Consider the following 23,880-nt stretch of genomic DNA (forward strand, 5'->3'; position numbering starts at 1 on the left):
ACCAGGCGGCAGGTGCAAGTCTCGCCTACCGTCCTGCCTGGCATGAAGCAGCATCTCTCCATCGGGTGGAAAGGAGAGCCGCTGCAGAACCCGATAAACCAACATGAGACTGTTCTTCATGTAGGATGCTAACCGTACAATAAGGTCTTCACTCTCCAATGCGGTGGTCTGCAAGCTACAGGCCATGCAGGGTGCAGACCACCGGTTTAGTGTATGCAGATTGGCAGCAAAATTCATTTCTCTGCCGACACAACCTCATTGTACACCCAAAAAACTAAGTACCAAATCTTCCGCTACTATTAAGAGAAAGCGTAGGGAAGTAAGCGTGCCTTTCTGCTATATGGTCTCCTAACACATCGGAGTATCTCCACCAATAGTCTCCTGTCCGCACCTTCTCGCCGCAGACAGAAAAGCTCATTAACTATAAGAGAATGTAAAACATATATAAAATATATATACAGAATATATATTTACATGCAAATCCCAGCATATAAAAAAAATAAGGAAGTGTCGGCACAGACGGAAGGAGTGTGCAAACTGCGTTTCTTTGTAGGAGAAAGAAGCATCTTGCCCTGATGCACGGCAGGGTTGGGAGAAGAGGGGGGGATTTGTTCAGCCTAGAGGAGCCCCCCCAGCGCATGCGGCCGGATCAGCAGGGATGTGTCTTTTGGATGCAGCCTCCAGGTGTCGGCTGAAGAGAGGACCATTCATGTGCACCAACAATGCCGGGGTTATCCATGAGTGGTCAAAGCCCTCCCCAGACGGCTGCTGCGGCCTCTCTGCTCGAGCCATCTGGGCGGCTGATGGCAGCACAAGGTTACAGGATCACACATGGGCAGCTTTTAGACTCTTTCTTCTTGGGGTGAATAGATGGGGTCGGGGGGCATTCCAGCTCTTGAAATTTTCTACAAAGGAAAAGCACAAAAAAAAAAATAAAATAATAAAAATTAGTAATCGAATAAAAGAGTGCAGACCCTTTAAAGATCTTAAAAGAGGGACAACCAAGGGGTCTTCATGATAAACTAATCACAGGGCGCGATACCCCCCTCCCTCAGCCCCCTGAAACAATCTGCTATAATTTGTGGACAACCTGGGATCCGGCGTTCAATATCTCTGCAGCGCCACCACTGGAGAATGGTAACATTGCACAGTGGATCAGTGGTCTCATTTCTTGTCCAGAAACGCACTTTGCAGGTTTCTCTCTTCTTAAAGAGGAGAAACATTAATTTTGCTGTTTCCATATTACTTTTTTTTTTTTTATTAAATGCATGTATTTGGGGCTAAAAATCATTTTTGCTATTGGGTTGTAGTATACATTTTGCATTGTTTGCCTATTATGGGCTATTTGTTTCCCTTCCCATGTGATCTTAGGTCATAAATCAGGTGAGAAGAGTTCAGATAGACAGATAAAAAAAAGTCACAAATTCCCTACCAGACTATCAAAATGAGTTCACTGAAGGAATCTCAGTTAACTCATTCTACAGCAGACAGTGCAAAACACAGGATTTTTTTTTTTAAGAAAAAGGAGTCCCATTAACAAATCTTATTAGTAACTTCATAAATACCAGTTTCCTAATTAAAGACCCTCAGGTACCTTACATTAATAATGCCAATAATTTACTCTGCAGTCACCTTTTTTATCGCAGACTTCGCTTTCTTATGTATATGGTGCCATCACTCATATTAGCACCATATAAAAAGATGACGTCTGTAGGGAAAGGCTTCCACCCCCTCCAGTGATGAAGTAACGGGGTTAACAGTATCCCACAGACGATGAGAGTTATGCTCCTGTAACATGTCTTAGCTGTGGGGTGAGGTCAGAGCCGCTGTATGAACATGTTGTGCCGTGCTGAACTCTGGGAGGATTACACCATGGAGGAAGCGTCTGCTCTTCGTCTGCTGTCTGACTTACGGACGCCTCAGCCTCAAATATCGCATCTGCGCCCACACCAAGCGTATTCTGCACAGGGCAAACCGAAGATGGAGACACCGTCCCCTTCATTCTCAGGATTGGTGATTGCACCAGTTATATTCTGGCAATATGCTCTTTGACTACTTTTTGGTGGTTTGCATCTTTGTGTAGCAAAATGTTGCATAACTGTTACAAAAAGCTTTAATGGTGTCTAACAAGCAAAGGAGGAAAAATAGGATGTTGTACTCTACCCACCACAAAGATATTGACACTGAAAAGTCTCAACTTATAATTTAGCCAAAACATCTGGATATTAAAAACCAAGCCCCGATTTACATGAAAAGAAAAAAAAAAATCCAAAAACAAGGACTAAAACCAACGTAAAATGGCACAAAAGCCAAAAGTAATTTGAAACCAAACAAAATCGGCTTAAAATAAATTAAAACTTTTAGGCCGGGGTCACACTGGCGAGGAATACGGGAGAGTGAGAGGCGCAAAAAGCACGCATTAGACACCGACCAATGATTCTCTATGGGGTCACTCGCACCAGGCGTATATTTCTCCTCAGTATCCTCCGCTCCGTGCCACTCGCAGCATGCTGCCATTGTCAGCGTACTACAGCCGTAATACGCCAATGCAAGTCTATGGGTGCGCAAAAAAAACTGATTACACACAGAACACACGTGTGACTTGCGAGAAATACGCACCAGGTGTCTTTAGAAACCCTGTCATAGGGCTCCATTATATGTCCATTTTGCAAGCCTGCGAGAAAATCTCGCCATACGGATTACATACGGATGCTGACATGCGCAAAATACGCGACCACACCTTGATTACGGATGACATACGGAGCACTGTTTAGGGGTCTGTCATCCGTATTACGCATGTAAAATACTGACCTTATTTTGCGCAGGTTAGTGTGACTCCAGCCTTACTCTTGAAAAAGGTGCAAAAAAAAAAAAAAAATCATTAACCCCTTTACTCCCAAGGGTGGTTTGCATGTTAATGCCTGGGCCAATTTTTACAATTCTGACCACTGTCCCTTTATGAGGTAATAACTCTGGAACGCTTCCATGGATCCTGGTGATTCTGACATTGTTTTCTCGTGACATATTGTACTTCATGTTAGTGGTAAAATTTCATTGATATAACTTGCGTTTATTTGTGGAAAAAATTGAAATTTGGCGAAAATTTTGAAAATTTCGCAATTTTCCAAGTTTGAATTTTTATGCCCTTAAATCACAGAGATAAGGCACACAAAAAACTTAGTAAGTAACATTTCCCACATGTTTACTTTACATCAGCACAATTTGGGAATCAAATTTTTTTTTTGTTAGGAAGTTATAAGGGATAAGATTTGACCAGAGATTTCTCATTTTTACAACACCATTTTATTTTTACGGACCACATCACATTTGAAGTCACTTTGAGGGGTCTATATGATAGAAAATACCCAAAAGTGACACCATTCTAAAAACTGCACCCCTCAAGGTACTCAAAACCACATTCAAGAAGTTTATTAACCCTTCAGGTGCTTCACAGGAATTTTTTGAATGTTTAAAAAAAAAAAAAAAATGAACATTTAACTTTTTTTCACAAAAAAATTACTTCAGGTTCAATTTTTTTATTTTACCAAGGGTAACAGGAGAAATTGGACTGGAGAAGTTATTGTGCAATTTGTCCTGAGTACGCCGATACCTGATATGTGGGGGGTACCACTGTTTGGGCGCATGGCAGAGCTCGGAAGGGAAGGTGCGCCGTTTGACTTTTTCACTGCAAAATTGGCTGGAATTCAGATCGGACGCCATGTCAAGTTTGGAGAGCCCCTGATGTGCCTAAACAGTGGAAATCCCCCACAAGTGACCCCATTTTGGAAACTAGACCCCCCAAGAAACTTAACTAGATATGTGGTGAGCACTTTGAACCCCCAAGGACTTCACATAAGTTTATAACGTACAGCCGTACAATTAAAAAATCATTTTTTCCAAAAAAATGATCTTTTCACCCCCAATTATTATTTTCCCAAGAGTAACAGGACCCCAAAAGTTATTGTGCAATTTGTCCTGAGTACGCTGATACCCCATATGTGGGGGTAAACCACTATTTGGGCTCATGGCAGAGCTCAGAAGGGAAGAAGCGCCATTTGACTTTTTTTGGCTGGAATTGAGATCGCACGCCATGTCGCGTTTGGAAAGCCCCTGATGTGCCAAAACAGTGGGAACCCCCCAATTCTAACTCCAAGCCTAACCCCAACACACCCCTAGCCCTAACCCTAATGGGAAAATGGAAATAAATAAAATAATGTATTATTTTTCCCTAACTAAGGGGGTGATAAAGGGGGGTTTGATTTACTATTTATGGCGGGTTTTTATGTTTGGCAGCTGTCACACGCTAAAAGAAGCTTTTTATTGTAAAAATAGTTTTTGCATCGCTTTATTCTGCAACCTATAACTTTTATTTTTTCGCTGATGACGGACGCTGTGTGGTGGCTCGTTTTTTTGCGGGACAAGATGACGTTTTCAGCGGTACCATGTTTAGTTAAATCCATCTTTTTGATCGCGAGTTATTGCACTTTTTGTTCGGCGGTATGATGATAAAGCTTAATTTTTTGCTTTGTTTTTTATTTTTATTTTTTAAGGGGTTCAATAAAGGGGTTAACTAGTGGGACAGTTTTATAGGGCGGGTCGTTACGGATGCGGCGATACCAAATATGTGTACTTTTTTTCATTTTCAAAAAAATGAATTGGGGATTTTTATTTTTTTTTAATTTATTTAGCGATTTTTTATAAATTTTTACACTTTTTTTTAACTTTATTACAATGTCACGGGGGGGGGGCATCACTGTCATGTGACAGATCGCTGATCTGTCACATCACAGATCGCTGTGACAGATCAGCGATCTGTCACAGGCAGTGCAGAAGGCTTCCTCGTGCCTGCGCTTTGCAGGCATGAGGAAGCCGCCTCCCTGCAGGCCCCCGAAGGTCCCCGCCGTCATTTTGGATTCGGGGACCTGCAGGGAAGGAGACCCCCGCAGCAGCGCTGCATATTGCGCTGCTGCGGGGTTCTCAGGGAAGCACGGAGGGAGCCCCCTCCCTCCCGATGCTTCCCTAAACCCCCGGTACACTGCGATCGTGTTTGATCACAGTGTGCCAGGGGTTAGCGTGTCGGGGGCGGTCCGTGACCGCCCCTGACACATAGTGCCGGGTGTCAGTGGTGATAATCAGCTGACACCCGACCGCAATCAGCTGCGCTCCCCCCGTGAGCGCAGCTGATCGCGCTAGATGTACAATTCCTTCCTTGGGACTTAGGTCCCAGGTCACATGGACGGAATAGTATGTCTAATGTAGGAAAGGGGTTAAATCAGGACCGTTCTCCTGAATTCTAAGTTTGTACATTGCGCTGAAGATCCTCAGTGTCACAGGGTCAGATATCTAGACATTCACACGCCGGGCACAAAGCAGGCGGGTAACAGAAGCACGGACACTACACTACCTGCCCATCTTATACTAATCCTTCAGATTGCAGATGTAAATGCAAAATAGAAAAAAAAATAAAAAATCTATCCATAGGTAAGCAAATGGATTTCCAGAACCCCAGTCCAGCGGTCACGTCGGTGCTACGTGTGCAGCAGACAGGAGCCCTGTGAACCTGCTCCATTATCATCACCTCCTACTCTTTTTGAATACCTGGACTGGCACTGTTATGGGTGCATATGTTATTTTATACATAGCTTGTATTATATACAGTGGGGGAAATTATTATTTGATCAATTGCTGATTTTGTAAGTTTGCCCACTGACAAAGACATGAACAGTCTATAATTTTAAGGGTAGGTTAATTTTAACATTGAGAGTGAAAATATCAAAAATAAAATCCAGAAAATCACATTGTATCAATTATATTAATTTGTATTTTGCAGTGAGAAATAAGTATTTGATCCCTCTGGCAAACAAGACTTAATACTTGGTGGCAAGCACAGCAGTCAGACGTTTTCTGTAGTTGATGATGAGTTTTGCGCACGTGTCAGGAGGAATTTTGCTCCACTCTTCTTTGCAGATCATCTCTAAATCATTAAGATTCTGAGGCTGTCGCTTGGCAACTCTGAGATGCAGCGAAGCAGTCCTGTGCCCTTAGCAGAGAACCACCCCCATGCTTGACAGTGGGGATGGTGTTCTTTGGGTCACAGGCAGCATTTCTCTTTCTCCAAATACGGCGAGTTGAGTTAGTGCCAAAGAGCTCAATTTTTGTCTCATCTCACCCCAGCACTTTCTTGAGTCTGAACAGGAGACTTTTATAAAGGTGACAATGTAAGACAGCTGTTTTTATTGCAGGTAGTGAATTGATTAGTAGTGTCTAACTGGTCTGTAGGAGCCAGAACTCTTAATGGTTGGTAGGGGATCAAATACTTATTTCTCACTGCAAAATGCAAATAAATTGATACAATGTGATTTTCTGGAGTTTATTTATGATATTCTCTCAATGTTAAAATTAACCTACCCCTAAAATTATAGACTGTTCAGGTCTTTGTCAGTGGGCGAACTTACAAAATCAGCAAGGGATCAAATAATTATTTCCCCCACTGAATGTGTAACAAAAATTAAAACTAAAAATATTTTTATATATATATATATATATATATATATATATATATATATATAAATTGTGTAATCGTTTATGCTGTGTATATATAGTTTAATTGTGTAAAAAAAAAGTTATGAAAAAATTACATATACACACTATATTTTAGTGTGTTATATATTTTTACAAATAGAATACAAAATATGCATAAAATAAATTTTATTTCATACATTTTCTCTGTGTAATATATTACACACACAAGAAAAAGTATGCATTAAACAATGTATTTTATACATTCTTTTTTCAATTTGCATGTGTAAAAAAAAAAATATATATATATATATTTTTATTTTTTTTTTATTTTTTTTTACACATGCAAATTGAAAAAAGAATGTATAAAATACATTGTTTAATGCATACTTTTTCTTGTGTGTGTAATAAACACAAACGGTATAATACATATGTAAAATATATATATATATATATATATATATATATATATATATATATATATATATATATATATATATATATATATATATATATATATATATATATATACACATACACTCACTGGCCACTTTATTAGGTACACCATGCTAGTAAGGGGTTGGACCCCCTTTTGCCTTCAGAACTGCCTCAATTCTTCGTGGCAGAGATTCAACAAGGTGCTGGAAGCATTCCTCAGAGATTTTGGACCATATTGACATGATGGCATCACACAGTTGGCGCAGATTTGTCGACTGCACATCCCTGATGCGAATCTCCCGTTCCACCACATCCCAAAGATGCTCTATTGGATTGAGATCTGGTGACTGAGGAGGCCATTTGAGTACAGTAAACTCATTGTCATGTTCAAGAAACCAATCTGAGATGATTCGAGCTTTATGACATGGCGCATTATCCTGCTGAAAGTAGCCATCAGATGTTGGGTACATTGTGGTCATAAAGGGATGGACATGGTCAGCAACAATACTCAGGTAGGCTGTGGCGTTGCAACGATGCTCAATTGGTACCAAGGGGCCCAAAGAGTGCCCAGAAAAAATTCCCCACACCATGACACCACCACCACCAGCCTGAACCGTTGATACAAGGCAGGATGGATCCATGCTTTCATGTTGTTTACGCCAAATTCTGACCCTACCATCCGAATGTCGCAGCAGAAATCGAGACTCATCAGACCAGGCAACGTTTTTCCAATCTTCTACTGTCCAATTTCGATGAGCTTGTGCAAATTGTAGCCTCAGTTTCCTGTTCTTAGCTGAGAGGAGTGGTACCCAGTGTGGTCTTCTGCTGCTGTAGCCCATCTGCCTCAAAGTTCGACGCACTGTGCGTTCAGAGATGCTCTTCTGCCTACCTTGGTTGTAACGGGTGGCAATTTGAGTCACTGTTGCCTTTCTATCAGCTCGAACCAGTCTGCCCATTCTCCTCTGACCTCTGGCATCAACATGGCATTTCCGGCCACAGAACTGCCGCTCACTGGATTTTTTTTCTTTTTCGGACCATTCTCTGTAAACCCTAGAGATGGTTGTGCGTGAAAATCCCAGTAGATCAGCAGTTTCTGAAATACTCAGACCAGCCCTTCTGGCACCAACAATCATGCCACGTTCAAAGGCACTCAAATCACCTTTCTTCCCCATACTGATGCTCGGTTTGAACTGCAGGAGATTGTCTTGACCATGTCTACATGCCTAAATGCACTGAGTTGCCGCCATGTGATTGGCTGATTAGAAATTAAGTCTTAACACACAGTTGGACAGGTGTACCTAATAAAGTGGCCAGTGAGTGTATATATATATATATATATATATATATATATATATATATATATATATATATATATATATATATATATATACACATATATTTATATACATATATATATTTACATATGTATTATACCGTGTGTGTTTATATATATATATATTACATATATACACACACATATACACACACTTCTATATCTCCAACACTTCCCTGCATTACCTGATTGCCCGCACCAGTTCATGGAAAGATTCGTCTACGTTTAGTCGGATCTTGGCGGAGGCCTCCATATAGGGGATCCGATTCTCCCGTGCGAAGCTGAGTGCTTCCTCCTTGGTCACCTGATGATGGGAAAGGAGAAGCAATTACAAGAGAGAACTGCGATTCTCATCTTCTTCCTTGGAGTTGACGACTGACCGCGACGAGCGCAGGCTTCTTCTTGTACATGCCGTTGGGGGGCAAAGTGCGGAGAACGATCTCCACTGATCAACTTGAATACATTTCATTAACCTCTTCTTGTTTCGCATGGTCTTCTGGAACACCTTGGCCCATGCCACCATGGCGGAACACGGAGAAGTGAACCGCACAGTACGCAGACATCAGGCCAAGTTCTGCGCATAGACGTGCAGTGGTGGTGGGGGGGGTCCTCACCTGTCTCTGGAGATCCAGATCTGCCTTATTCCCGACCAGGATCATAGGGAACTCATCTCTGTCCTTGACACGTAGGATCTGCGTGTGAAACTTACTGATCTCATTGAAGCTGGGGAGAGAAGAAAGCGGTAATGGCGTCACCTTTATGTAGCTCTGCGGGGCCCATACACATTAGAGCAAAGTCTGCAGGACAGGAGGACCATGGCAGTGAGCTCCCCCTAGTGGCAGTTGTATGCCAACAGAATACCATCATTCAACTCTATAACTGCGTCCAGTAGGGCTCATAGCCATCAGCTAATAGAATAACAGATAGACGAGTTACAAACTCTCCTGCCGTCAGACTGAGCTCGCCGACAGTTCCTCAGTTAACTCATTCTCCAATGGACAGAGGCTATAAGGCACACAGTACATTTTTTTAATGAAACCCAAAAGGCAAAAATGATTTTTAGCGCCAAATACATGCATTTAAGTAAAGAAAACTGTCACTAAAGTTGGATGACCCGTTTAATTTTTTTTCCTTTATTTTTTTAACTTCTATTGAACATGCAGTCATCAAGTACAAACCAGGATCTGACATGAAACCCCATGGCCAGAGCTATAATGCGAGTGTTGAGTTACAATATCAACCCGTAATTGGATTACAAAAGCCGTAATGAATACAAAAATATAAAACCGCCATCAGACGCATCCTCGCCCCTGTCTGCCATTGTGTTCAGCAGGGAATTATTGGCGGACTGTAGGATAAGACTATTTAAAGTATCCAGACATCGCAGACGCCAAGTCTCATTTCCTCCCTGTAACACCAACTATCAATTATTAAGATGGAGGGAGGGCGGACACGTATAATGGGGAGAAAATGCTCAGATCATTGGAAAGAAGAAAAAAAAAAAAAAAAGATTTCCATTATTTACATAAACACCCTGTGCATATAAGCTAAGCGGACATGTTACTGTGCTGCGATGGGAATCGACGGATCGCCAAAAATCAACCCTTGCTCAAATACAATGAAATGATGAGTATTTCCAATAAATGCTAATTTGCAATGAACCTGTTGATTTCAGCATGAGCATGTGCCCAGATCCTTTCATATTTTTTTTTTCTTCTTCAAGTTTTTACTGCTACCATTTTGGGTTAGGTACAATGTTTTGATCACTTTATTTTTTACTGTTTTTTTTTTTGCGAGATGTGCAGTGACTGAGAAAACTTATGAAATTATGGTGCGCTCGTATCCCGTGCCTGACGCGCGCTTGTCTCCCGTGCCCGACGCGCGCTCGTGCTCAGCTGTACAAGGGAAAAAAGGAGGTACTTTGGAAAGTTTTCGTCTAAAACATATATCCACCTTTACTACTTGCAGAGCAAAAAAAAAAAAAAAAACAAAAATATGGAAGACAAGCCAAGAATGAGAATATAACACTGAGAGCTAACATTTTTCTATGCAGTGGAGAAGAAAACAGATTCTGTCATTTGAATAACTTACCTTCCTCGGTCATTGATGGCAAAAATCAGCAGGAAGCCTTCTCCTGTCCGCATGTACTGCTCCCGCATCGCCCCAAACTCCTCTTGTCCGGCCGTGTCCAAAACTAAAATGAGGGGAAAAAAAGAAGTCATAAAAAGGTTTTATAGAGGGAACAGTCCAAGATGAATCGCTATGTATATCCAGTTGTGAATATACAGTGCCTACAAGTAGTATTCAACCCCCTGCAGATTTAGCAGGTTTGATAAGATGCAAATAAGTTAGAGCCTTCAAACTTCACACAAGAGCAGGATTTATTAACAGATGCATAAATCTTACAAACCAAAAAGTTATGTTGCTCATTTAAATTTTAATAAATTTTAAACATACAAGTGTGGATCAATTATTATTCAACACCTAGCTTTAATATTTTGTGGAATAACCCTTGTTTGCAATTACAGCTAATAATCGTCTTTTATAAGACCTGAGCAGGCCGGCACAGGTCTCTGGAGTTATCTTGGCCCACTCCTCCATGCAGATCTTCTCCAAGTTATCTAGGTTCTTTGGGTGTCTCATGTGGACTTTAATCTTGAGCTCCTTCAACAAGTTTTCAATTGGGTTAAGGTCAGGAGACTGACTAGGCCACTCCAACACCTTGATTTTTTGCCTCTTGAACCAGGCCTTGGTTTTCTTTGCTGTGTGCTTTGGGTCGTTGTCTTGTTGAAAGATGAAATGACGACCCATCTTAAGATCCTTGATGGAGGAGCGGAGGCTCTTGGCCAAAATCTCCAGGTAGGCCGTGCTATCCATCTTCCCATGGATGCGGACCAGATGGCCAGGCCCCTTGGCTGAGAAACAGCCCCACAGCATGATGCTGCCACCACCATGCTTGACTGTAGGGATGGTATTCTTGGGGTCGTATGCAGTGCCATCCAGTCTCCAAACGTCACGTGTGTGGTTGGCACCAAAGATCTCGATCTTGGTCTCATCAGACCAGAGAACCTTGAACCAGTCTGTCTCAAGAGTCCTCCAAGTGATCATGAGCAAACTGTAGACGAGCCTTGACATGACGCTTTGAAAGTAAAGGTACCTTACGGGGTCGTCTGGAACGGAGACCATTGCGGTGGAGTACGTTACTTATGGTATTGACTGAAACCAATGTCCCCACTGCCATGAGATCTTCCCGGAGCTCCTTCCTTGTTGTCCTTGGGTTAGCCTTGACTCTTCGGACAAGCCTGGCCTCGGCACGGGAGGAAACTTTCAAAGGCTGTCCAGGCCGTGGAAGGCTAACAGTAGTTCCATAAGCCTTCCACTTCCGGATGATGCTCCCAACAGTGGAGACAGGTAGGCCCAACTCCTTGGAAAGGGTTTTGTACCCCTTGCCAGCCTTGTGACCCTCCACGATCTTGTCTCTGATGGCCTTGGAATGCTCCTTTGTCTTTCCCATGTTGACCATGTATGAGTGCTGTTCACAAGTTTGGGGAGGGTCTTAAATAGTCAGAAAAGGCTGGAAAAAGAGATAATTAATCCAAACATGTGAAGCTCATTGTTCTTTGTGCCTGAAATACTTCTTAATACTTTAGGGGAACCAAACAGAATTCTGGTGGTTTGAGGGGTTGAATAATAAATGACCCTCTGAATAAACTTAAAATTAAACAAAGAAATAACATTCTTTTTTGCTGCAGTGCATTTCACACTTCCAGGCTGATCTACAGTCCAAATGTCACAATGCCAAGTTAATTTCGAATGTGTAAACCTGCTAAATCTGCAGGGGGTTGAATACTACTTGTAGGCACTGTACATACTGTAGGTGCAGGGCATTTATTAGGACACTGCCCTTTCCGAGAAGCCTCCACCTTGTTCTTTCCCCTCAGGTTGGGAATTTCTCTTTATCTGAATTCCTTACATCTTTATTTGCAGAGATCACCGTGTCACATTCCAGACATTCCCCGCACAGATCTCTCTGGGGGTCCCTCTTTTTCCCCTTATACCCTGGAGCCTGCACTTTTTTCCTCCATTTGCAAGTTAATCTATATTTTTATATAGCGCTAACATATTCCGCAGCGCTTTACAGTTTGCACACATTATCATCACTGTCCCCGATGGCGCTCACAATCTAAATTCCCTATCAGTATGTCTTTGGAGTGTGGGAGGAAACCGGAGTACCCGGAGGAAACCCACACAAACACAGGGAGAACATACAAACTCCTTGCAGATGTTGTCCTTGGTGGGATTCGAACCCAGGACTCCAGCACTGCCAGACTGCAGTGCTATCCACTGAGCCACCGTGCTGCTGCAAGTTCTGCTTCCTCCAGCAATGCAAAAATTGACCTGACCATCTGGGGTTGAAGACCCCTGATAAAATCCCAGCAAAAGTTTTCTTTTTTTTTTAAACCTGGGCTTTACTCACCCTCCCCAGATCCAACGCCAAGTCTCTACCCCGCAATATCTTTTACTGTCTGCAGCCAATCACTGAGCTTAAGGCATCTGCATGAGTTGACAGCAGGAGATGCTGAGCTCTCTGACGTGACGCACAGCCATAACACGACTGACTTAAAGGAGTTGGATTCTCAGGAGCTAAAATCTACCCCCAGAAAATGTCCACCGCGCACTTACTGTCCAGCCGGGTCTGCTTCCCATCAATGTTACAGATCTTCGTGTAGGAATCCTCAATGGTCGGATCATAGTCAGAAACGAAGTAAGACTGGAAGAGAGGAAAGGACGGGGACGGACGGTTAATAACCCTTCATACATTGTAAGTGACGCCTACATAAAGGACGTTCTCCCGATTCGTGTATGGAGCAGCGATCACAGGTCGGCACACAGCGACTGCACCGGATGGCAGAAAGTGACCCGTTATATCAGATCTTTATAAATCCGCACAGAACTCAAAGTGTTCTGTATATAAGTGTTCTATCAGCAGCAGTGGAGTATAAATGCCACTTAGCACTGCTGCATAATAAAAAAAAAAAAAAAAGAAAACCGGAACTCTGCAGCAATACCAGACCAAGCCTTTAGGTGTGAGTGGCGCTGTTACAGGAAACAGAAGTTGACGTTTCCTAATCTTATACCATGCAATTTACAATATGTGTGCGTGCGTGTGTGCGCGCTCCGCGTCCACGAGACGGTGCGTGCTCCGCGTCCATGAGACAGAGGTGTGTATACAACAGGTGTGTGCGCAAGTGTGTACGGGGCGGATATGGGCGTGTGTACGCGGTAGAGGTATACGTGTGTGCACATACGTTGCAGAGGGGTGTGTGCTCGTATGTATGCTGCAGAGGTGTGTGTAAGCAGCAGAGACGAGCATGTGCAAGTATCAGGTGGCATTTATGCTTATTGTGCCTGTTGTGTGTTAGCGCAAAAACATGACAACTAAATATGTAACAATGTGTTGTAGTTATTAACAGATTACTCAATAGTAAGGATCAGAGCAATTGGTTACACCTGATTAACATAAATCATATAAAAGAAGGAAGGTGTAGATAACCACATCAATTTAAAAAGGGAAAAATAATCTTTATTGATTAATATTAAAATTAGCACATAGAAAACTAACCAAAATTGGTTAGAAACAGAAAAATTAAAAACATGATTGATTTACCAGAGCTGAAGTGTGGTACCAAGTGCCCCTATAGGTGTTTTGGCGCCAAGGCCTTCTTTCGGGGGAGTAGTGTATGCAGCAGAGGCGAACATGTGCAAGTATCAGCAGGTGTCATTTATAATGCCTATTGTGTGTTAGAGTGGGCTCTTTGTTCCCCCTGAACAGTTTTCAGGTGTGATGGCTTATAAGTACTCCTCTGAAAATATCCCAAGTAAGGATCAGACATATTGCACGAATCAGTCCAACCATAAAGACCAGAGGAGAAACCAGTCTTGGGTATTGGGAGGCCAACTAACATGCCTGTTGCTACAGTTCCCCTGACAAATCTGCAGAGTGTCACACAAGACAGGGCTTTTAATGAGTCGCCCTTAATTTGGGAGAAAATCAGTGTTCCAGACTGGGCATCTCCTTCCCCCAGGAACATCTGGTGTGGAGCAGACAGAGGTGATCACCCAGCAGAGCTCATCCAGACAGCAGCAAACAAGGTCCTGACCAGGTAATTGCCTCAGACTTTGCTCAGGTGGTGACAGCAGTAAACAGAAGTCACAGTCACGTGTAATAGGTCGTAATAGTGGGGCCCGATGCTGCCCCGTTACCAAACACTCAGATGGATAACATGGGAGGACAGCCAATGTAACACGCCTTGAGCCACAGAGAAGCACCATCGTGGCCGACCACCGGGCAACCGGGGGTAATTGGGGTTGTCCAGGTGGATTTCTTTAGCCCAAACAGGTCCACAGATTGTGTGTGGTGATGTGTCCCGGCCCTACTAAACCGGTGGGGCTAAACATGGAAAGCAGTGGTGAGGTTCCTGGAAGGACAGGATTTTGCTTTCCTGGACAACCCTTTTAAGTGCAGGGGTCTGTCTTCTTTACTGGAGTGAAGACACCTATCGACAGCGCGCCCCTTCATCATTTATAGACTTCATCCAAGTTATGCTGGTTGGTCTCACCAGTAACCTCAAACGTCGTACACGGACCATAAAAATCGGTGAGAATCTCAGAAATGGACCTCAGGCCCATTTAGAAGATCCACAGTGCAAACAGGTGAGGCAATCGCCCCCTGACAAGAACAAAAAGTGCTTGTTCAGTTGGCAACTGGCTCACTCGGACCGGCCATTAAAATCATAATGGGCACAGAACGATCGCATTAAAGGAGTGTTACCACTAAAAAGATTCACCATTTTTGACCCCCCAAAAATAAATCTCTGTGGCACAGATCCTTAAAGAGTTTGTTTTGCTGAGCAGAAACTCTTAATTACCAAGTTTTGAGCTTCTGCTAAGAAACTCAACAACAAAAAAAATTTGAGTATGTGCACAGTCTTTTTGAAGAGTTTTCGAAGTAGAAACTGAGCCTAAACTCAAAGTTTTTGAAAAGGATTTGGAGAGTTTCCGCCAAGTGTGTACGTGCACAAAACATCACTTTTCCCAGTTTCGCCGTTGTTTTCACGGCGTTGTCTTTTCCCTAAAATCTTCATTATGAGACAAGAGGCTTCTGATCGGAAGAACCAACAAGTGACTTCTTTTAAATGCTGCCAGATTTCCAAGCGGTTGAAAGACGTAACAAAAGACTGAATACGTGCGCAGTAATGTCGTTTATATATTGTGTCCATTTTTTCGGCGCTTCTTCAGGTAGAAAAAAAGAGGTTGTGTGCACCTAGCCAGGTTCTGCTCCAAAATCCTCAGGGGAAAAAAATAAAACTCAGTGTGACCATATCCCCAAATGGACTAGTGTGGTATACAGTTTTTACAGTCAGAGCCTCAAGGCGACATATCCCACTGTCCCGCGTCGGGGGCATCCTCCTGACGCATTTCTTCACAAACGTCATATCAACAAAACCTACCCCTTTTTTTCTAAACCAAACACATTCACGGAAGCCATAAAACGTGGTAGGTAGCTGCAAAGAGTCAACAGCTTGATCTCCTCTACAAGTCACACATCCTGCTATTTGTAAGAGCCATAAATCACCCTCGTCTGGAAATAGGCCACCGCTGGACCATGAAACACCAATCCGCAGGTCAAGTTTCCGGATATGTCCTCTTCGCCAGTTGGTTCACTTTTCTGGGAGTTGCAGAAATAGAAGGAAGTTGTGGCCACCCACAAACCAGGAATCCCATGCCCTGGCCATAACATAGGATTCCACATCCATGTAATATTACAATTATCCTCCATTCACATTGACGCCAACCTAATACACGAGCGCAGAGAAGGTCACGCAGGACAAGGGAGGGTGACGGGAGAGGCGTATCTACATATTTATCTAGGAAATGAGGATTGGAAGTTGTGAGAAATCATAAAAAGTGGGGCAGAAACCAATAGTCCTTTATACCTGTAATTGTCCAATTTTAATAAAATTGACATTTTTCTATCAGAAATACATATTTTTTCCCTTTCCAAACTAAATTATCAGTACATTTAACCACTGAGTTAAAAAAAAATATATATAATTTTCTCATCAGAAACAGTAACCGGCAGCCATAACGGATGTTACACACACACAAAGAAAAAAAAAAAAAAAAAGCTAAAAAAAAGGCGTTCAGAGAGCCAACTGACGAGGACAAGTCATGGATCTCTATTCACAAAGTCCTCTGTGTTCTTCTGGTCACCTGCCTCCTAGTACGGCTTCTGTGTCGCTCCGTTAGCAGGCATGACTCACACTGAACACAAGCTGCATTTATACCGGTGCGAGAAAAATATAGATTCTATTCCCGAAAATTCCACTTTCACGTAGAAAAAAAAAAAAAAAGAGAAGCCTTACAAACAAGCAGCCGTGTGTGCAATTAGATACCTTTTCCTCTTATCGATGAATGCCGACATTGTATCACCACATGACATTTGATGTCTGACGACTTACAGTCCTAATAGGTCATTGTAAGGCTAAGGGCACACGTAGAAGAAAATTTCTGCTCAAAAACCTGACTCCCTTCCCAGAAACCGCGCCTTTTTTGTCTTTGCGTTTTCGTCGCGGCTATGATGCGTTTTTTCCAGCGCGTTTTCAAAACGCATTGAACTAGCCAGAAACGCGGAAAAATCCGCAAAATTAATGAGCATGCTGCGTTTTTTACGCGGTAAAAAAACGCATCAATATGCACAAAGTGCAAAATGCATAGAAATTAATGGGAAGCTTATTTTTAGTGGTTTTATAGTCAAAACCGATAAACCGCTAAAAAAACGCTGTGTGTGAACACAGCCTAAGGCAAATTCGCCTGCACCTATTCAACAGCAAAAGAGAGGGGGAGGACGAGAAGACGACGACGACGACGACAAGAGGGAGTAGGAGGAGAAGACGACGACGACGACAAGAGGGAGTAGGAGGAGAAGACGACGACGACGACGACAAGAGGGAGTAGGAGGAGAAGACGACGACAAGAGGGAGTAGGAGGAGAAGACGACGACAAGAGGGAGTAGGAGGAGAAGACGACGACAAGAGGGAGTAGGAGGAGAAGACGACGACAAGAGGGAGTAGGAGGAGAAGACGACGACGACGACGACAAGAGGGAGTAGGAGGAGAAGACGACGACGACGACGACGACGACGACAAGAGGGAGTAGGAGGAGAAGACGACGACGACAAGAGGGAGTAGGAGGAGAAGACGACGACGACAAGAGGGAGTAGGAGGAGAAGACGACGACGACAAGAGGGAGTAGGAGGAGAAGACGACGACAAGAGGGAGTAGGAGGAGAAGACGACAACAAGAGGGAGTAGGAGGAGAAGACGACGACAAGAGGGAGTAGGAGAAGACGACGACGACGACGACGATGACAAGAGGGAGTAGGAGGAGAAGACGACAAGAGGGAGTAGGAGGAGAAGACGACAACGACGACAAGAGGGAGGAGGAGAAGACGACGACAAAAGGGAGTAGGAGGAGAAGACGACAACGACGACAAGAGGGAGGAGGAGAAGACGACGACAAGAGGGAGTAGGGAAAAGAAGACAGAAGAGGAGATTGATTGTAGAAAAACAGTGTGTTTTGAGGAAAGCCTGGTTACAACCTTCAGAGCTGCCAAAGTTTATTGGTCAGTGTTGACACGGCATAAATTGATTTTTTTTTAAGCAGTCTCTAATTACAGTGAACCTGACATAGGTGGTGATTCATCAACACAGGCGATTATCTGTTGTGTTGGAGCGAATGCTCATGATTCTTTACAAGGCGCACGTCTCTTAATGAATAAGTTTAGAGACTTAGTGGTGTGTGCATCCCACAACAAATCTTACTCCAGCCTCTGCTGTAGCGTAGCCAACACTCCTCATGAATTTACGTTTGAAGGAACTGGGGCGAAAATAGTTATAGTTAAAATGTCAGAAGTCGCACCTTTCTGTGCAATCTCAAATATAATAGCAACTTTTCAAAGCTTTTTTCGCAAGGTGAAAAAAACAAATTCAGAATTTTTTTTTTTGTTTTTTTACCATTTTACTCCAGTTGTAATGTAGAATGGTGTCATTCAAAACTACAACTTGCAAAAAAAAAAAAATAAATAAAAATAATAAATAATAATACAAGCCCTCATACGGCAAAGTCGTTTAGAAAAATATAGTGCCTTGCGGAAGAATTTGGCCCCCTGGAACTTTCCAACCTTTTCCCAAATATCATGCTTCAACAACAAGTGGGACATAATTGTGAAGATGAACAAAATTTATTGGTTATTTTACATTTCTGTGGAAAGGATAAAATTGAAAAGTAGGGCATGCAATATTATTCAGCCCCTTTACTTTCAGTGCAGCAAACTCACTCCAGAAGTTCATTGTGGATCTCTGAATGATCCAATGTTGTCCTAAATGACTAATGATGCTAAGTATAATCCACCTGTGTGTAATCAAGTCTCCATATACATGCACCTGCTCTGTGATAGTCTCAGGGTTCTGTTTGAAGCAAATAGAGCATCATGAAGACCAAGAAACACAACAGGCAGGTCCGTGAAACTGTTGTGGAAATGTTTAAACCCGGATTTGGATACAAAATGATTTCCAAAACGTTAAACATCCCAAAGAGCACTGTGCAAGCGATCATATTGAAATGGAAGGAGTATCATACCACTGTAAATCTACCAAGGCCCGGCAGTCCCTCTAAACTTTCATCTCAAACAAGGAGAAAACTGATCAAAGATGCAGCCAAGAGGCCCATGATCACTCTGGATGAACTGCAGAAATCTACAGCTGAGGTGGGACAGTCTGTGTCCCACTTGTCGATTCTTCAACAAAAATTTACATTAGGCATCTTTATGTTTGAAGCATGGTATGTGGGAAAAGGTTGAAAAGTTTCAGGGGGCTGAATACTTTCGCAAGGCACTGTAAAGTTATGGTTCTGGAGGAAACAAAAAATAAAACGAAAATTGGCCGGGAGTTAGTCTGATGTGCAATGTCACATTAAAGGGAATCTGTCACAAGGTCAAAATTGCAGCGTTATTGATCTTATTTTATTCCCGCTGCTCCCTAGATATTGCTTTGGTGTTTGTTTGTTTTGTTTTTTTAAATCAGCAACACAGTTAGAGAGATATGGGCCTTTTTATTTAGTGTTAATTATTGTGGTTCTTGCTAAGGGCGTGCCTTTAGGCTCCACTGCATAATTACAGTTTGATCCAGAAACAGGTCCTTACACAATTCCACGATGTGACAAGTAAGGGTCATACAGACCATATTAAATAATATTGACCATAAACATACTTATAACAAAGCTTGTGTTGCAGACAAACAACCAGAACGAACCAAATCCTGTGCGTAGACTCGGAAAGCGCTTTACGCCTGCAGGAGAGTTTCAGCTTTTTTTTTTTCTAACTCAAAGTCTGAGGCACTCACAGCCGAGGGACAAAAATAGCTAAGGAAACAATATATTTGGCTGGTATGTAAGACTTTGGACAGAAGTACGACGTTCCTGAGGCTGGATACACTAACAGAGGCCTCAACTCAACACGAAACCTACTTCCACAGGCTAACAAAAAGAGTATGAGTGGTCTACTTTAGTCAAGGCATAGCATAAGATTATGCAAGTACAAGGGAAAAAGAAAAAAAAAAAAAAAAAAAAAAAAAAAACACGATCTCGGGCACTGTGAGCACAACAGCTTCCAAGCATCACAAACATCTTTTCTTTCCATTAGGTAAAAAGTGGGAGAAGAAGACAGCACTATCTGTGCCTACACTTTTGATGCTGAGGAACTGAGAGGCGGCAGCACCTCTCCCTATATCATCTGCAATGAGAAGTGTAACTAGGAGATCCCATGTCCAAATGAAAAATCTGCAACAACGCCCCCACCTACCATATACAGTTTATAATATTATGGTCATCTTAAGTGTCGGAGGAAACTTTAGACGATCCTCCGTTGAAGAAGTAGGAGTAACATCTAAGACCTGGTGACTGACTATCTGAAAAAATCATTACATGCAGGAAAAAAAAAAGGCTAGTACCATTAAGCATACATCATGTATAGTGAGACTAGGAGGCAACACTATCTGTGACTACCATTTATGGGTAGATACATGGAGACAGTACTAAGTGAACATTCATTTATAGTGACACTTATCTGACCATACATAATATCCATGGAGAGACAAGGAGCTAGTATTATGTGCTCTTACACTGTTTACAGAACGAAACAAGGAGGCAGTACTAACTGAGCATACAATTACAGAGATACAGAGGCAGTATTAAGCATACACCATTTACAGAAAGACAGTACTATTTAAACATACATTTGCAGAAAGAGAAGGAGACAGTACTAACTGAGCAGTGATCAATTACAGAAAGTGAGGAAGGCAACACTGCTCGTGCTTACATTAATTACAGGGGGGAGACAAGTAAATAGACCTGAGAAAGGCAAGTAGATCGTACTACCTGTGCCTACAATATTTACAGGTTGAGACAAGAAAATAGTAGTGCCTGTGCCTATATTTTTTTAAAGGGAGAGATATAGAAATATTGCTGTTTATATATAGATCATTTACTGGGAGAAATTAGAAGATAGTACAATCTTTGCCCACATCATTTACTGGGAGAAACAGGCAGTCTGTACCTAAATTATTTAAAGCGTGAGACAAGGACGTAGTACTACCTGTACCTGCATTATTTTCAGGAGGAAATAGGCAAATAATATTGCCTGTACCTACATCTTTTAATGGAAGACAATCAATTTTACTGCCTGTGTCTACATCATTTACTGAAGAGACTAGGAAGTAGTGCTGCCTGTGCCCAAATCTTTTACAGGTGAGATTAGAAGGTAATACTTCCTGTGCCTAGATCATTTACAAGTGACAAGGAAGTGGTACTGCCTGTGCCTACATCATTTCATCATTTACAGGTGAGACTAGAAGGTACAGTAATACTGCCTATGCCATCATTTACACGTGAGACTAGGAGGTAGTACTGCCTGTGCCTACAAACATAGCAGGTACATAGAAAAGGACAGATTATGACACAAAGAAAATCAAATTTCCTGGAGCTTTAGTATTAAAGAAGAAAAAGTCCTATGACGTCAGCGGGTCGGTATTGTTTCCAGCCGTACATGGGTTTTATTTAGGAGAAAGGCAGCGGACTATTAAGTTCTCGCCATTTCCTGTTTATTAACAGACAAAGAAACGGTTTATTTTTACAGGCCATTGCGAGGAAGGCAGAGAGGAGAGCAGGTTCACCCTGTGTCACATGGTCTTCCTCCTGGGAAGAAGCTTCATTATTTTTCTATTATTATCCCTTTTACGACACCGACCAACATATTAGAGAACACTTCAATCAATTGACATCTATTGTTTCCCGTTATCCACCATTTGAGGACTGGAAGTAGATACCTAAGAGTTCTACTGTCACAAACTGTAAAAAGAAAAAACCCTACATATAAAAAAAAAAAAAAATCCACAACTTGGGAAAAAAAGAAAAGTTGGCAGATCCAGAGGCTTTTCCTAGAATTATTCAAGCGGCGGAACAATAGAAGTGTAATAAAACTTTAATACATTCAAGTCAGTCTTAGCCTGAACTAATAAATACCAGGCCGGCGTCTCCATTTTGTTTATGGCTAAACTCATACCAGGTGCTGTTTTTTTGTTTTTTTTCTGCAATACTAAACATAGCCTGTACACATGGGTGGCGCCGTTTCAGCAAAAAGTGACCAGATTCTTGTAATCTACACATGTAGCTATAAAGTTTTTACGCTACAAACGGATCCACTTCAAAATCTTCTATGGTAAATTCATTTTTTTTTAAGGCACTTTATTATGCAGCTTCTCACCTGTATTTCTTCGTTACATACAAGCCACCCAGCGCCATTTTTCGTCTACAGTTGTACATACAAAGCATCAGATGGTTAAAGGGATTTCACCTCCTCTTTTTTCCTTTTTAAGAAAATCATTTAATCAGTTAACAATTTAAGGAGACATCTTAAAACCACTTGTTATGCCTCATAGTTCCCGAAATAGGAATTCTACCCCCCCACTCTTTCCCCTCCCTGAAGAAATAATAAAACTCTTAGTTTACAAAAGTGCAGCTTATAGGACAAATGGGTGATATTGCGCATATTTACTGTATACATACACATTTCTGGAGATCTGTGATGTAAATTAGTGTTGTTTAGGTCCTGCCCTCCATGACACTAACCCACCTCCCGGATCCACCTCGGCGACACTAACCCACCTCCCGGATCCACCTCGGCGACACTAACCCACCTCCCGGATCCACCTCGGCGACACTAACCCACCTCCCGGATCCACCTCGGCGACACTAACCCACCTCCCGGATCCACCTCGGCGACACTAACCCACCTCCCGGATCCACCTCGGCGACACTAACCCACCTCCCGGATCCACCTCGGCGACTCTAACCCACCTCCCGGATCCACCTCGGCGACTCTAACCCACCTCCCGGATCCACCTCGGCGACTCTAACCCACCTCCCGGATCCACCTCGGCGACTCTAACCCACCTCCCGGATCCACCTCGGCGACTCTAACCCACCTCCCGGATCCACCTCGGCGACTCTAACCCACCTCCCGGATCCACCTCGGCGACTCTAACCCACCTCCCGGATCCACCTCGGCGACTCTAACCCACCTCCCGGATCCACCTCGGCGACTCTAACCCACCTCCCGGATCCACCTCGGCGACTCTAACCCAGCTCCCGGATCCACCTCGGCGACTCTAACCCAGCTCCCGGATCCACCTCGGCGACTCTAACCCAGCTCCCGGATCCAACTCGGCGACTCTAACCCAGCTCCCGGATCCACCTCGGCGACTCTAACCCAGCTCCCGGATCCACCTCGGCGACTCTAACCCAGCTCCCGGATCCAACTCGGCGACTCTAACCCAGCTCCCGGATCCACCTCGGCGACTCTAACCCAGCTCCCGGATCCAACTCGGCGACTCTAACCCAGCTCCCGGATCCACCTCGGCGACTCTAACCCAGCTCCCGGATCCACCTCGGCGACTCTAACCCAGCTCCCGGATCCACCTCGGCGACTCTAACCCAGCTCCCAAATTCACCTCGGCGACTCTAACCCAGCTCCCAAATTCACCTCGGCGACTCTAACCCAGCTCCCAAATTCACCTCGGCGACTCTAACCCAGCTCCCAAATTCACCTCGGCGACTCTAACCCAGCTCCCAAATTCACCTCGGCGACTCTAACCCAGCTCCCAAATTCACCTCGGCGACTCTAACCCAGCTCCCAAATTCACCTCGGCGACTCTAACCCAGCTCCCAAATTCACCTCGGCGACTCTAACCCAGCTCCCAAATTCACCTCGGCGACTCTAACCCAGCTCCCAAATTCACCTCGGCGACTCTAACCCAGCTCCCAAATTCACCTCGGCGACTCTAACCCAGCTCCCAAATTCACCTCGGCGACTCTAACCCAGCTCCCAAATTCACCTCGGCGACTCTAACCCAGCTCCCAAATTCACCTCGGCGACTCTAACCCAGCTCCCAAATTCACCTCGGCGACTCTAACCCA

At 43.3% G+C, this 23,880-nt stretch overlaps 1 protein-coding gene across 2 annotated transcripts in view; it reads right to left on the reverse strand.

Annotated features, from left to right (window-relative positions):
- Positions 1-225: 225 nt before the first annotated feature.
- LOC141085461 (ras-related protein R-Ras2-like) overlaps positions 226-23,880 on the reverse strand; it is a 28,581-nt gene continuing 4,926 nt past the window's right edge. For both annotated transcript variants that reach the window (XM_073570840.1, XM_073570841.1), the window contains exons 2-6: positions 12,974-13,061; positions 10,382-10,484; positions 8,905-9,013; positions 8,476-8,594; positions 226-905 (exon numbers count right to left, since the gene is read on the reverse strand). In XM_073570840.1, coding sequence (XP_073426941.1) covers positions 818-905; positions 8,476-8,594; positions 8,905-9,013; positions 10,382-10,484; positions 12,974-13,061 — 507 coding nt within the window. In that variant the 3' untranslated portion in view covers positions 226-817. The remainder of the gene's footprint in view (positions 906-8,475; positions 8,595-8,904; positions 9,014-10,381; positions 10,485-12,973; positions 13,062-23,880) is intronic.

Source organism: Dendrobates tinctorius, unplaced genomic scaffold, assembly GCF_039654945.1.
Source record: "Dendrobates tinctorius isolate UK_male_01 unplaced genomic scaffold, ASM3965494v1 ptg000028l, whole genome shotgun sequence".
Classification (NCBI taxonomy): Eukaryota; Metazoa; Chordata; class Amphibia; order Anura; family Dendrobatidae; genus Dendrobates; species Dendrobates tinctorius.